This window comes from Myotis lucifugus, unplaced genomic scaffold, assembly GCF_000147115.1.
Source record: "Myotis lucifugus unplaced genomic scaffold, Myoluc2.0 scaffold_257, whole genome shotgun sequence".
NCBI classification, from domain to species: Eukaryota; Metazoa; Chordata; class Mammalia; order Chiroptera; family Vespertilionidae; genus Myotis; species Myotis lucifugus.
The window spans coordinates 195,899-208,384 of NW_005871305.1; the positions used below are offsets into that span (position 1 = coordinate 195,899).

Genomic DNA, 12,486 nt, shown 5'->3' on the forward strand with positions numbered 1-12,486 from the left:
AACATATTATAATTCTTTAAAAAGTCCCATTAGCCCACTTCTGTTTCCCATCCAATTTCTCTCCTTCCCTTAAGAGGAAAATACCTTGAAATAATTGCCTCCATTTCTTCTTCATTCTTCCTTCAGCCCATGCCAGTCAGGCTTTTACCTGTCTCGCTTCATCAAAACTGTTCTTTTTTTTTAGTCTTTGTCTTGCTTGATCTATCCACAGTTTTTGATAATATTTATCACTCCCTCTTCCCCACTTAACATTTTGTCATGTGGGTCCCAGGGAACACGTTTCTCTAGTTTTCCTCTACATTTCTGTCCATGTTCTTCTCAGTCTCCTGTGCTGACTTGTCCACATCTCCCAAACCTCTAAATGTGGCCTGCCCCAGGACTCAGTTCTTAGACTGCTTCTGTTTCCTGTTTTCATTCCCTAAAACTAATGATTTTAAATTCTATCTCTGGTGATGTCTCCCAGATTTATTCCAATCCAGACTTCTCCTTTTAACTCTAGATGTTTAGTACGTATCTCAAACTAATATGTTTAAAACTGAGTTCCTGAAACTTCCTAAATTTCAAAATTTGCTTCTACAGTCTTCCCTATCTCATTCTTGGCAGGTACATTTTTTCCATTTGCTGACATTTAAAAAAAACCCACCTGTAATATCATCTTTGACTTTTCCATTTCTCTCATGTTTGGTTTATCTGCAAATTCTATTGGCTCCACAATTTGAACTACAATCACCCTTACTTGATTTCACCCTGGTCCAAGCTACTGGCCTCTTGTCATGATTATTGAATTAGCTTCTTAACTGAATGCACTCCAGCCCTTGCCGCCCTTTAGGCTATTTTCCCTATAGCAGCCAGAGTGATCATCCTATCTAATAATAGACAAAGATTGAAATTGACCGTACCTTCACTACGCCTCCCATTGGCTAATCATCGAGATATGCAAATTAACTGCCAACAAAGATGGCTGTTAATTTGCATACGTAGGCGCGAAGCGGTGGAGCGAAGACTGAAAGCGGCTCCGGCCGGAGCACCTAGGGCTGTGAAGGTGGCTCCGGCCGGAGTGGCACTGGTTTTCCTCTGGCACCCGGGACCCAGGCCTATTGCACGAATCTTTTCGTGCAACAGGCCTCTACTATTATAATAAAAGATTATATCATTCCTCTAGATCTTCCATTGGTTTCCTGTCTGAGAGTTAAAGCCAAAGTCTTTATAGTGGCCTACAAGTTACCACATAATATCTTATTTTTCTTGTTCAATCTGCTTTGGCCACACTGCCCTCCTTGCTATTCCTGGGAAAATCCAGGCATCTCCCCATCTCAGAGCCTTTGCACTCAGCTTTCGCTGCCTGAAATGCTCTTTCTCAAGACACCTATGTGACTGGCTCCCTTCCTCACTTTGTTCCAAGTCTTAGTTATTTTTCCTGGCCTCCTCTCTAAAATTTCAAATACCCTTCCTCACTTTCAATACATTCCCTTTCCTTCTTTATATTTTTCTTCTTACTACTTATCATCATCCAATATAATACTGTGTTCATTTTGTGTTTAACCCATTAGAATATAAGCACCATAAAAGCTGGGTTTTGCTCACTGTTATCTCCAATTACTCAGCAATACCCAATCTGGTATTAGATGCACAATAAATATTGGTTAAATGCATATATGTAAAATATACATATATTTATATATATGAGCAAGGAATGTGTTAGGAAATTAGATGGTCCCATTTTTTCCATGGATTTTTAAAAACTAATTAGAACCTGCCATTGCTATTCTAGAATTGAATTATTCCTTTCCTTGCAGTTTCAGAAAATGATCAGAGCTTTGAGGTGACCATGACTGCAACCACAGAGGTGGCAGATGATGAGATTACTGAGGGAACTGTGACACAGATCCAGGTATAGTAAGTCTTTTTTTACTTTTTATATTTTATATGAGAGAGAGAGAAAAAAATAAACACTGATTTGTTGTTTCACTTACTTATGCATTCATTGGTTGATTCTTGTATGTGCCCTGACCCGGGATCAAACCTACAATGTTGGTTTATCAGGATGACACTAACCAACTGAGCAACCCAGCCAGGGCCAACTCTTCTTATTGGCTGCAAGAGGATCATCCTTTACACATACCTTAGGTGGTAAAATACTGTGAACATATTTTGTCTGACAAAGTAGCAACCACAAAATTGAGGGTTTAACCCATTAGAATATAAGCACCATAATTCATTACTTCATTCAGGTTTCCAAGTCCCTACATATATGAATCTCAGAATTGTAAGCAAAAATAAAATTTTAAAATTCATTCCCTGTAGAGTGGTTCACATCTGTTGAAATAGATGATGCCTGTGCATTCATTATCTGCATGGACTGATCTCACTTGAGCTGTTAAATAACTTTAAATTTTATCTTATAGGAGATATTGATTGGGATATAAAGCTTTTTGAGGCAGTTTTACCCAGCAGTTATCTGTAGTGACTGATTAGAGAGGCTACATATGATCTCTGTTTTGTGTCAGTGGAAACTAGTCATTACAGATAGGCTTTAGTTAGAGTAGTTATAGTTATGTAGTTCCTTTTGGTGCTTGTAGGACTACATACATTTTACCATGTGTTTAGAGGCTGGATTATAATCAGCCTTACTGTTTTCCTCTTAATGTGAACTTCTTTGTCTCATAAGTTATTTCTGCCAAAAGTAATCAGAATTCTTTGCTTTCTTAGCCTAAAGCTTAAATCTATTTTACTTACAAATTTATCTCTTGCTGATTGTGCCTTTCTGTTTAGTAGCTTGTGCTTTTGTTTCATTTCTTCATTTAATAAAATATTTTGAAGTAGTAGGCAGTGGAGACATTATACCATTATTTTTCTAATGTGAAGCATCTCAGTGACCTTGTTCAGTTAAGTATAATAGTTGTAAATTGATAAGTAACATCAAGGACTAAGGACATCTAATGTAGGTGCACTATGAACCTCTTGCAATGGAGCGCTTCAGAGTGGTTCCACAATGAAAGGATTTCCAGAGGCATGAGTCTGTGCTTAAATGGCTTTGAGATAGGCTGCAGATCCTCATAATCTGCCCTCGGGTATCAGCTGGTGATTAGGACAGGAATTTTTTTCCAAGCTCTCTGAAGCAATAGAGCACATCCTTTCTTCAAAATGGGGCTTGTCACATTCATTTCAGGTTCAAAGACTATGAAGTCTCCACTTCCATTCTGTTTTCAATGCAGTAAAAATAACTATACATACATATAATTTTGTTTACAACCTAGCTAGAAGATTGAGCAGTGGCAATGTTAGTTAGACAAGTTATAGGGTTGTTTTGTTTGCATTATTTCCAAAGAGTTAATGAGTTATTATTTAATATTAGCTTCTTTGTTATTACCATTTTAGTGAATGAAAAACTTTTAATAATTTCTAATATATGTTTAATAAGATTAACATTAGCTGTTAGTGAAAGTCAGCATAGTTAAAAGTTCAGCAGTAATGTGATCTTCAGATTACAAGAGGCCTTAGACACCATCTGTCTAGTCTGTCTTCGTTCTCAGCTTTATAAAGGTCTCTTGGTCTTTAAAAGAAAAAAGTCTAAAATGCACGCTACATAGAGTTATAAAACTTTTCCTACTTGATCAGTGATTTATAGCTTTTTGCCCACGGATTTTTTAAAAATCACTTTTATGAATATAATATGTTAATTATCAAATATAAAAATAAAGTAGGTAACAATAAAGATATGGCTTTTCCCCTTATTGTGCTTTTGTGGTTCAGTGATAGCTTCTCTCTTACCAACTGAGATGGGGTTTGTTTCCTGTGGAAGTTAGAAATTCATTTTTTATTTATTGAAGAAATAGTTCAATCTTTGTTAGGACTTACCTCCAGCCAGTGACATAGCTTAGTAGTTGATCCAATCCTGATCACTAGACAGGTAATTCTCCCCTTATCCTAGTCTGCCTGTGGTAATGTCAAACCTCATATGGCAGAACTGTTGTCAGATTTTCCTCACTCACACTATAGCTCTCTTTAGTTCAAGGCCAAGTCTTAAAAGTAGCTTTGTTCCTGCAGAAATTGCTAGATTAGGTATGTATGTAATTGAAAATGTGCCCAGTGATAATTGCATAAGTATACTAAAAGCCACTGAATTGTATTCTTTAAAGGGTGAATTTTATGGTGTGTGAATTATTTTTTAACTACACGTTTTTCAATAAAGACTGTATAGCTGCAAAAACAGTAAAAAGTAGTATCATACAATTCTTTGAGGAGAAGGGATACATTAGTGATGGTAGGAGTTATGACACTCTAGAAGTTGACAACCATAAAGTTGTCAGTGAACAGTAAGCAGACCATAATTTTGTAAAATGTCTTTTGATTTAGCCTGTTAATCCTTTAAATTTAACAGATTACATTACAGATGACTAAATATTTACATAGCAAACTACCTGTGAGGACATTAAAAATCATAACTCAGGGCGGGGGGGAAAAAAAGGACACTTATGTAATACCCTTTGTAATACTTTAAGCGAAAAATAAAAAAATTTAAAAAAAAAAAAAAAATCATAACTCAACCCCAGCATTTCCATTTTATTGTATGTATGTACTAATTTAAATATATAAGTATACAAATGTATATTTTTACCTTTTCAAGATTCTACAGAATGAGCAACTAGATGAAATATCTCCCTTGGGTAATGAGGAAGTTTCAGCAGTTAGCCAAGCATGGTTTACAACTAAAGAAGATAAGGATTCTCTGACTAACAAAGGTAAGATAGACTGTGAATTTTAGTGTCTGCCGGAAAAGATGGAGATAAAAAGAACTTATAATCATTAGGATTCTGAGTTGGACCTTCAAAATTGTGATTAAGTAGTTACAGTAATTGAGCTTTTCTTTTTCTTTTTATTAAATTTATTGGGCTGACATTGGTTAATAAGATCATATAGTTTTCAAGTGTACATTTCTATGATATGTGATCTGTATATTGCATTGTGTGCCCACCACCCACAGTCAGATTGTTCTTCATCACCATGTATTTGGCCCCTTTTCCCTTTACTCCACCCCCAACCCTTTCCCTCTGGTAACCATCATACTGTTGTCTATGTCTATGAGGTTCACTTTTATATCCTACCTATGAGTGAAATCTTACGATTCTTAATCTTTTCTGACTGGCTTATTTCTAATTGAATTAAACTTGAACTTTCCTCATTAAATTAAATTTGGCACTAAATGACTCTGAATGAGCTAATGAAACCACCATTTTTCAATAATCGATCATTTTTCTGAAATGTAGTAGGCATTGTCCTGTTAATTTTTGAGCAAATGGATAGCGGTGGCATTTAAAAAACAATACAGTACAGTTACTGCTTATGGAACTAGGAAATCAAGCGTTTTCAAAGATCTACTTACTTTGGTCTGATAAATAGCTTAGAGGCTTACTGTCACGTGGTGTTTGTAGTGCAGCTATGCTCATAAGGATTGCTAGGAAGCTGCTACAAGAGAATGGGGGTTGTGGATGTGCCACTCTAAGAAAAGGAAACAAAAGTAAGTAAATTGTTTTTAACCACTGTAAATACACATTTAGAATATACTGTTCACTTGGTAGGTATCCAGAGTATTATGTTTACCTTGCCCTGGAATCTTTGTATATGTTATTTTGCCCATAAAGTTTATTTTTCATTGGAGAAATTTTTCAGCAAGTTTTTAGCACAGTTGGGCTTTTCTAATACTTCTAAGTCTTTTTAGGTGTTCTAGACCAGCGGTCGCCAACCTTTCGGACCTCACGGACCACCAGTGGTCCTTGGACCACCAGCTGGCGACTGCTGTTCTAGACTACTGAAAGGGTAAGAGAAGTTACTGAGTGGAAGCCACATTTTTTAAATCTTTTACTTACCATTCTCTTTATTTAGTAGGGTCGAATGTATTCTTTCTTAAAAATCAGAGGTTTCAAAAGCAACTTTACCTAGGGATCTTTCAAGTTTCAGATGAATGAGAAATTAAATTAGCTACATTTTATTTTCATAGGTAATATATTTAATCAGAAAGCAAATCTTTAGTAATGTACTCTTCTCAAGGAATAACATTTTCTATAATATTACTTGTTTTCTTTTAAAGGACATAAATGGAAGCAGGGGATGTGGTCCAAGGAAGAAATTGATATTTTGATGAATAATATTGAACGCTACCTGAAGGTATCTTATGGCATATTTTTTTGTTTCACTAATTTGTTTACTGCCAATTGCAAAAATATCAAAGCAGCATAATATATGTACTTAGAAGCTTTTTAATAATTTGTGTAATGGATGACTGGCTAATGTAACTTCATTCTAAGGTGTATGATTTTAGTATACTTTTAAACCAATTTTGAATTCTCAGTTTGAAATAGCTTTTTTGCTTTAGTTAACACTCTGAAGTTTAGACAAAAATCTTAATAGTCTCTCAGAATCTTAAAGCCTGTCTTTTAAAGTAGCCTGAACTGGGCCCAGTTGTGAGCATCTTTGTCATTTTGAAACTCTACTTTTATTGACTTTTACATTCCACCAGTTGCTGGTCCTCTTTGCTTGGCCTGAAAAAGATGGAAAACAATTTTGGTAATAGGAACTGAGTGATGTAGAAGAACCTGAAATTTCCTCCTTCTATTTCTTGTTTATTAATTACAACAATCAACCAACCAAAGACACTGTCTGTCCACCCACCTTTACCCACAGGCAGCACCAAAAGCTTCTCCACTCCACAGCCCCACAGGGCTTTGGACAGTGAGGTGCTCAGGGCAGGGAGAGGCCAGCGTGGTGCGGGATTTAGTTAAAATTGGAGGCAGATCAGCAACCTCAGTGCTGCCCCTGAGTGGCACCTATGAGTGAAAGAAACCACACATTTTTGCATGATCTGAGCAGATTCATAACCCGTATGTGAGACCCCAAGGTTACCCTTTATGGAAATCCTGCTAGTGTTTTTAGTCACTCTGGTGGTTAGTTGTACCAGCTCAAGCTGTTGCTTCATCCCCAGCACTACCGCAGGTCCTTATATTAACTACTAGAGGCCCAGTGCACAAAATTCGTGCATGGGGGGGCAGGGGATCCCTCAGCCTGGCCTGCGTTCTCTTGTAATCCGGGACCCCTCGGGGGATGTCAGGCCTAAACCGGCAGTCGGACATCCCTCTCACAATCCAGGACACTGCATGCACCAGTGACCATACTTTTCATACAGGTGGAAGGTGTCTTGCTGTTGTTCGGGCAGCTACATTTTTTTGCCCTGATTATAAAAAGTAGTACATGACATGATCCTTCTGAGGCAGTAGTACCATTTTCCCCATCTTATGGGTGGGAAAACGGAAGCAGAGAGAAGTTAAGTAATTGGCTTTGTCACACAGTTGTAAGTGTCAGAATCAGGGCTGACCACAAAATGTGCAAGCCAGAGTCCGTGCATGTCATTGCTGCATCATCCTGCTTTTTCAGTGTTAGAGTAGCCTTGCCAGGTTTTAATTTTTAAATCTAAGAGACAGTTCTCAATATATAGGGTAGGGTCCCTAGGCCTGGCCGGAGATCAGGACCATCTGTGGGGTGACCAGCAGGCAGGGCAATCAGGGGGGCCCCTTCTGGCACACACCTTGGCTGGTGGCCTGGCGTTGCCCATTGCCCCCCCCCCCCCCCATTGCTGCCACCGCCGCTGGTCACCTCCCTCTCAGGAGAAAGGGGGGCAGTGCGTGTCATATCAACCAGTTCTGCCTGTTTGTTCTGTACAGTCGATTTGCATATTAAGGTTTTATTATATAGGATAGGTTTCCTCAGTTTCCTCTTCTGTGAAATGGGAATACAATAATACCAACTTCAGATGTGTTAAGAAAATGAGTGAACAATTCATGGCAGAGACTGGCATATAGGAGGTGCTCATTATATGCTGATGCTGCTGTTTGTGCCCTGCCTTTTACTGCCAGAAGACAGGGTAATGTAGATGAAACTGCATAAACAAAATAATTTTAGGAGAAGATTCTAATATTTAGAAACATTTTGCTATTAAGTTGTTACAGATTTTATACATTCAAAAGTAATTTTACCTGTTTTTTAAATTTATATAAATACAGGCAGTCCTCGGGTTACGTCGTTTTGTGGTTACGTCGCCATCTCCCATTTACAGTATTTATTTTTAAAATTTTGTCATTTCGACGTATGTACATATGTTTTTTATGTTTTTTATTATTACTACAAGTAAAGGTCAGGAATTGTTATCTTTTAAAATTTTTGACTGTTTCACTTCATTACTGCTGTGTATGTGCTCCATGTGAATGACGTAGGTGCTTATGTAGGTGCGTTCCAACTTACAGCGAAAATTGCATTACGTCGCATCGTCATGTCGTAGGAACAGATCTCTGACGTAACCCAAGGACCTACTGTACATTCATTCTTTGGGTATTACATAATTGGGTATTATATAACTTATTTTGTTAGATGTTAGGAATTTGAAATCAATGCCCCGTTGGTTTCTTTAGCTGTATTTTATTGTACAAAATGTATATATAAAGTTACCCATTTCATAGTTAATGGTCATTTGAGTTCCTTTTTTTTTAAATATATTTTATTGATTTTTTACAGAGAGGAAGGGAGAGGGATAGAGAGTTAGAAACATCGATGAGAGAGAAACATCAATCAGCTGCCTCCTGCACACCTCCTACTGGGAATGTGCCCGCAACCAAGGTACATGCCCTTGACCGGAATTGAACCTGGGACCCTTCAGTCCGCAGGCTGACGCCCTTCCACTGAGCCAAACTGGTCAGGGCTTGAGTTCTTTTTAAAGTTTTTTTTTTTGTTTTTTTTTTACATTCAGTGTTATTTTGTATTAGTTTCAGGTGTACAGCACAGTCGTTATACACTTTACAAAAAGTGCTCCCCATCCCCACCCCTCCATACCTCCAGTACCCACCTGATACCATACATAGTTATTGTAATGTTATTGACTATATTCTTTACTAGAGGCCGGTGCATGAAAACTCATGCACTGGAGGGGGGGCGTCCCTCAGCCCGGCCTGCCCCCTCTCACAGTCTGGTAGCCCTCAGGGGTGGGAGGCAATCAGGGGAAGGCGATGCCCCCATCACACTTCTGCTGCTGCCGCCACTGCCGGCAGTGCAAGCCTCGGCCAGGCCTTGTTACTTGAGCCTAGGGCGGCCCTGGGTGGCTGGGCAGCTGCCATCTGAGGCTTGCCTGTGCCTCGGACCGGCCTTGGGCGGCTGGGGGGCTGAGGGGACTGGGGGACTCAGGAGGCAGGCCTAGCCTTGCCAAGTGCCTGCCGCCCCAGCGGGGCTGAGGGGACTGAGTGACACTATCTTGTGGCTGTGGGCGCCACTATCTTTGAGGGCGGGGCAGTCAATTAGCATATTTCTTCCTTATTGGCTGTGGGGGCCGCCATATTTGGGGGCGGGGCAGTCAATTAGCATATTCCCTCCTTATTGGCTGTGGGTGTCACCATCTTTGCGACAGCGTAAGGGTCAATTAGCATATTCCCTCTTTATTAGATAGGATGCTGTATTTCACACTCCTAGGACTATTTTGTAAGTACCAAATTTGTACTACTAATCCCTTTATCTTTTTTTGTTTTGTTCTGTTTTGGTTTTGTTTTTTGTTGTTGTTGTTGTTAATCCTCACCCAAGGATATTTTTTCACAAATCTTTAGAGAGTAGGAGGGAGGAGGAAGGGGGGAGGAGAGAGAAACATCAATTGGTTGCCACCCACATGTGCCCCAACTGGGGCCAGGGATCAAACCTGCAACTCAGGTATGTGCCCTTGACTAGGAACCAAACCCAAGACCCTTTGGTGTGTGGGCCAATACTCTAACGACTGAACTACACCAGCCAGGGCAAATCCCTTCATCTTTTTTATCCAGTCCCTCAACAGGTTCTTTTTGCTATTAATTTGTATAAATCTGGTATTTTATTATGATATTTTATTATGATTTAATTTGTGTCTTTTTGATTATATGTTTTCATGGGCTTATTTGTACATTTGTGGTTCCTCTTTGAAATTCCTGTTTGTCTTTCAGCAATTTTTCTGTGGGGTTTTTCTTTTTCTAGATGTACTTAATGTATGCCAGATCCTAATGATTTTTTGGTTGTGTTACAGATGATCTTGTCCAATTTAGTGGCCTGTCTTTTCTTTAGGTGTCATTTCAATATCAAAATTAATCATCTTTTTACTTTCATATTTTGCATGCTGTTTAAGAAATCCTCCCTTTCCTCAAGGGCATGAAGATATCTCACATATTATTTTATACAAATTTTAGAGTTTTGCCTTTCACTGTAATTTTTTTCCCCCAGTAGGTGAGATAGGTTTTCAGTGTTATTGTTATTATGTTATGAATGACCGTTGTCCCAACATCATTATGGAATGTTAGTTTTTTCCCCAGTGTCCATTCTGTCCTAGATCAAGCTTCTATAGATTTGTTTTCTAATCGTTCCCAGGTTCTGTTTATTGATACCTGCACCAATACAGCATTGTCTTCGAAAGTCCCAATATCTGATGGGTCAGGTCTCTTCATGAGTGTTCTTGGCCCTTTGCTCTTCCATTATAAATTTAGAATCAACTTGCAGAGAATGGAAAGTTTTTGGAATTTTTATTGGGACTGAATTGAATCTGTGCATCAATTTCAGGGGAATTAACATCTTTACGATACTCCATCTTCCTATTGAAGAACATTGTATAGCTCTCCATTTTAGTTCCTCTTTAATCTTTCAATACTTTTATATTTTCCTTCATAAAGGACTTACATAACTTGCCTAAGATTTAGTTCTAATTTTAATTTGATGCTTTTGTAATGAGAATTTTTAAAGACTTTTTTATGAGCATTGTATAGAAATGCAAGTGACTATATATTGATTTTATAACCGCTAGCCTTCCTAACTTCCTACTCTTTTAAATCAAAATTTTTCATAGATTTTTGGGATATATATATATATATGTATATATATTCTGCAAGTGATTTTTTCCCCAAGCTTCATACTTTTTATGTATTTTTATTTTATCACCAAATTTCAGACTATCACCAAATTCTAACTTGCTAGGAGTGTTTTCATATATGAATATTTCATTCTATGTATGCTCTATCCACACTTACTGAGATTTTACATTTTTTTCCATAAATCTACTCATGTGATTACTTGTGTTCCTGGAATGAGCTCACTTTTTACATTAATTATTAACCTTTTTATGAGCATGCTAAACTATTTTAAGGATTTGGGGGATCTGTGTTAATGGATGAGCTTGGCCTGAAAATTAATTTCTGAAACCGTCCTTGTCTGTTTTTTATATTAAGGCTATGCTAGCCTAATAGAATGAACTGAGAAGTGTCCCCTCCTTTTTTATTTACTCTGGAATAGTTTAAATTCAGAATTATGTTTATTTTATTTATTGCTTGATAGGATTTACCTATCAACTCATGTGGGCCTGGGATTTTCATTATTTCATTATGGTTTGCATTATTGATAACTGATTAAACTTTCTCAATGGTGCATACTAATTAGATATTTTTTCTCTTCCTGAGTCAGTTTTGGTAAGATTTTTAGAAATTTATTTTATGTAAGTTTTTAAGTGTAGTGCCATAAAATTTTCATAATGTTCAATTGTCTAATCTCTATAGGCCCCATTTTTCATTTCTGATGTTGTTTTGTCTTTTTTACTACTTTTGCCATAAGTTTATCATTTTGTATTTTATTAGTCTCAATGGATCTTTTCAAAGAACCAATTTTTAGCATAGCTTTTCCTTTCTATTTTTGATTTTATTAATTTTGTTCTTACGATTTTCTTCTACTTTCTCTAGATCTTAATTTTTTATAATTTTAAAAGAGGTTGGCAGAACTTGACTTTTCTGAATTTTACACAGTTTATTTTGGGGAACATTTAAGTATCACTATTATCTTGCAACATTTTGAAATATATACTTATTAATGAATTAGCAACACATTACTTTTCAAGATGTCATTGATAACCTTTTTAAAAATGGTTTAAAAATATAGTATATTCATATGCATTTTATCAGAAATCCCTAAATCAAAGAAATGTAACCCATTTAGGCACGCGGAATAAAAGATGCTACAGAAATCATCTTTGAGATGTCAAAAGACGAAAGAAAAGATTTCTACAGGACTATAGCATGGGGTCTGAACCGGCCTTTGTTTGCAGTTTATAGAAGAGTGCTTCGCATGTATGATGACAGAAACCATGTGGGAAAGTATGAAAACTTGTAATGTTGCATGATTTCATGTAATTAGGGGATATATTTAAAGAACTGCTTTTAAAAAAAAAAAAAAGAATTATTATCATAGCCTTAATTGGAGGCAGCCATACTATGAATTATTCTTGGGTTATGTTTCTCCAGGTCCATGTTCTGAATATGATGAAACCTCATTATAACTAAGGACTCCTTTGGAAATTAGAACCTATATTACCTTACATAAGTTTGATTTAAAACTTAGCTGACTTACTACCTCAAAGTCTGCTTTGTAGTAACATAAAAACTGTAATAGTGG

General features: G+C 37.2%; 1 protein-coding gene across 7 annotated transcripts in view; it reads left to right on the plus strand.

Moving 5' to 3' along the window:
- Positions 1-12,486, plus strand: part of DMTF1 (cyclin D binding myb like transcription factor 1) — a 45,559-nt gene that overhangs the window by 17,338 nt on the left and 15,735 nt on the right. For all 7 annotated transcript variants that reach the window (XM_006099061.3, XM_023762709.1, XM_014464614.2 and 4 more), the window contains 4 exons: positions 1,797-1,891; positions 4,628-4,742; positions 6,089-6,165; positions 12,031-12,188. In XM_006099061.3, coding sequence (XP_006099123.1) covers positions 1,797-1,891; positions 4,628-4,742; positions 6,089-6,165; positions 12,031-12,188 — 445 coding nt within the window. The remainder of the gene's footprint in view (positions 1-1,796; positions 1,892-4,627; positions 4,743-6,088; positions 6,166-12,030; positions 12,189-12,486) is intronic.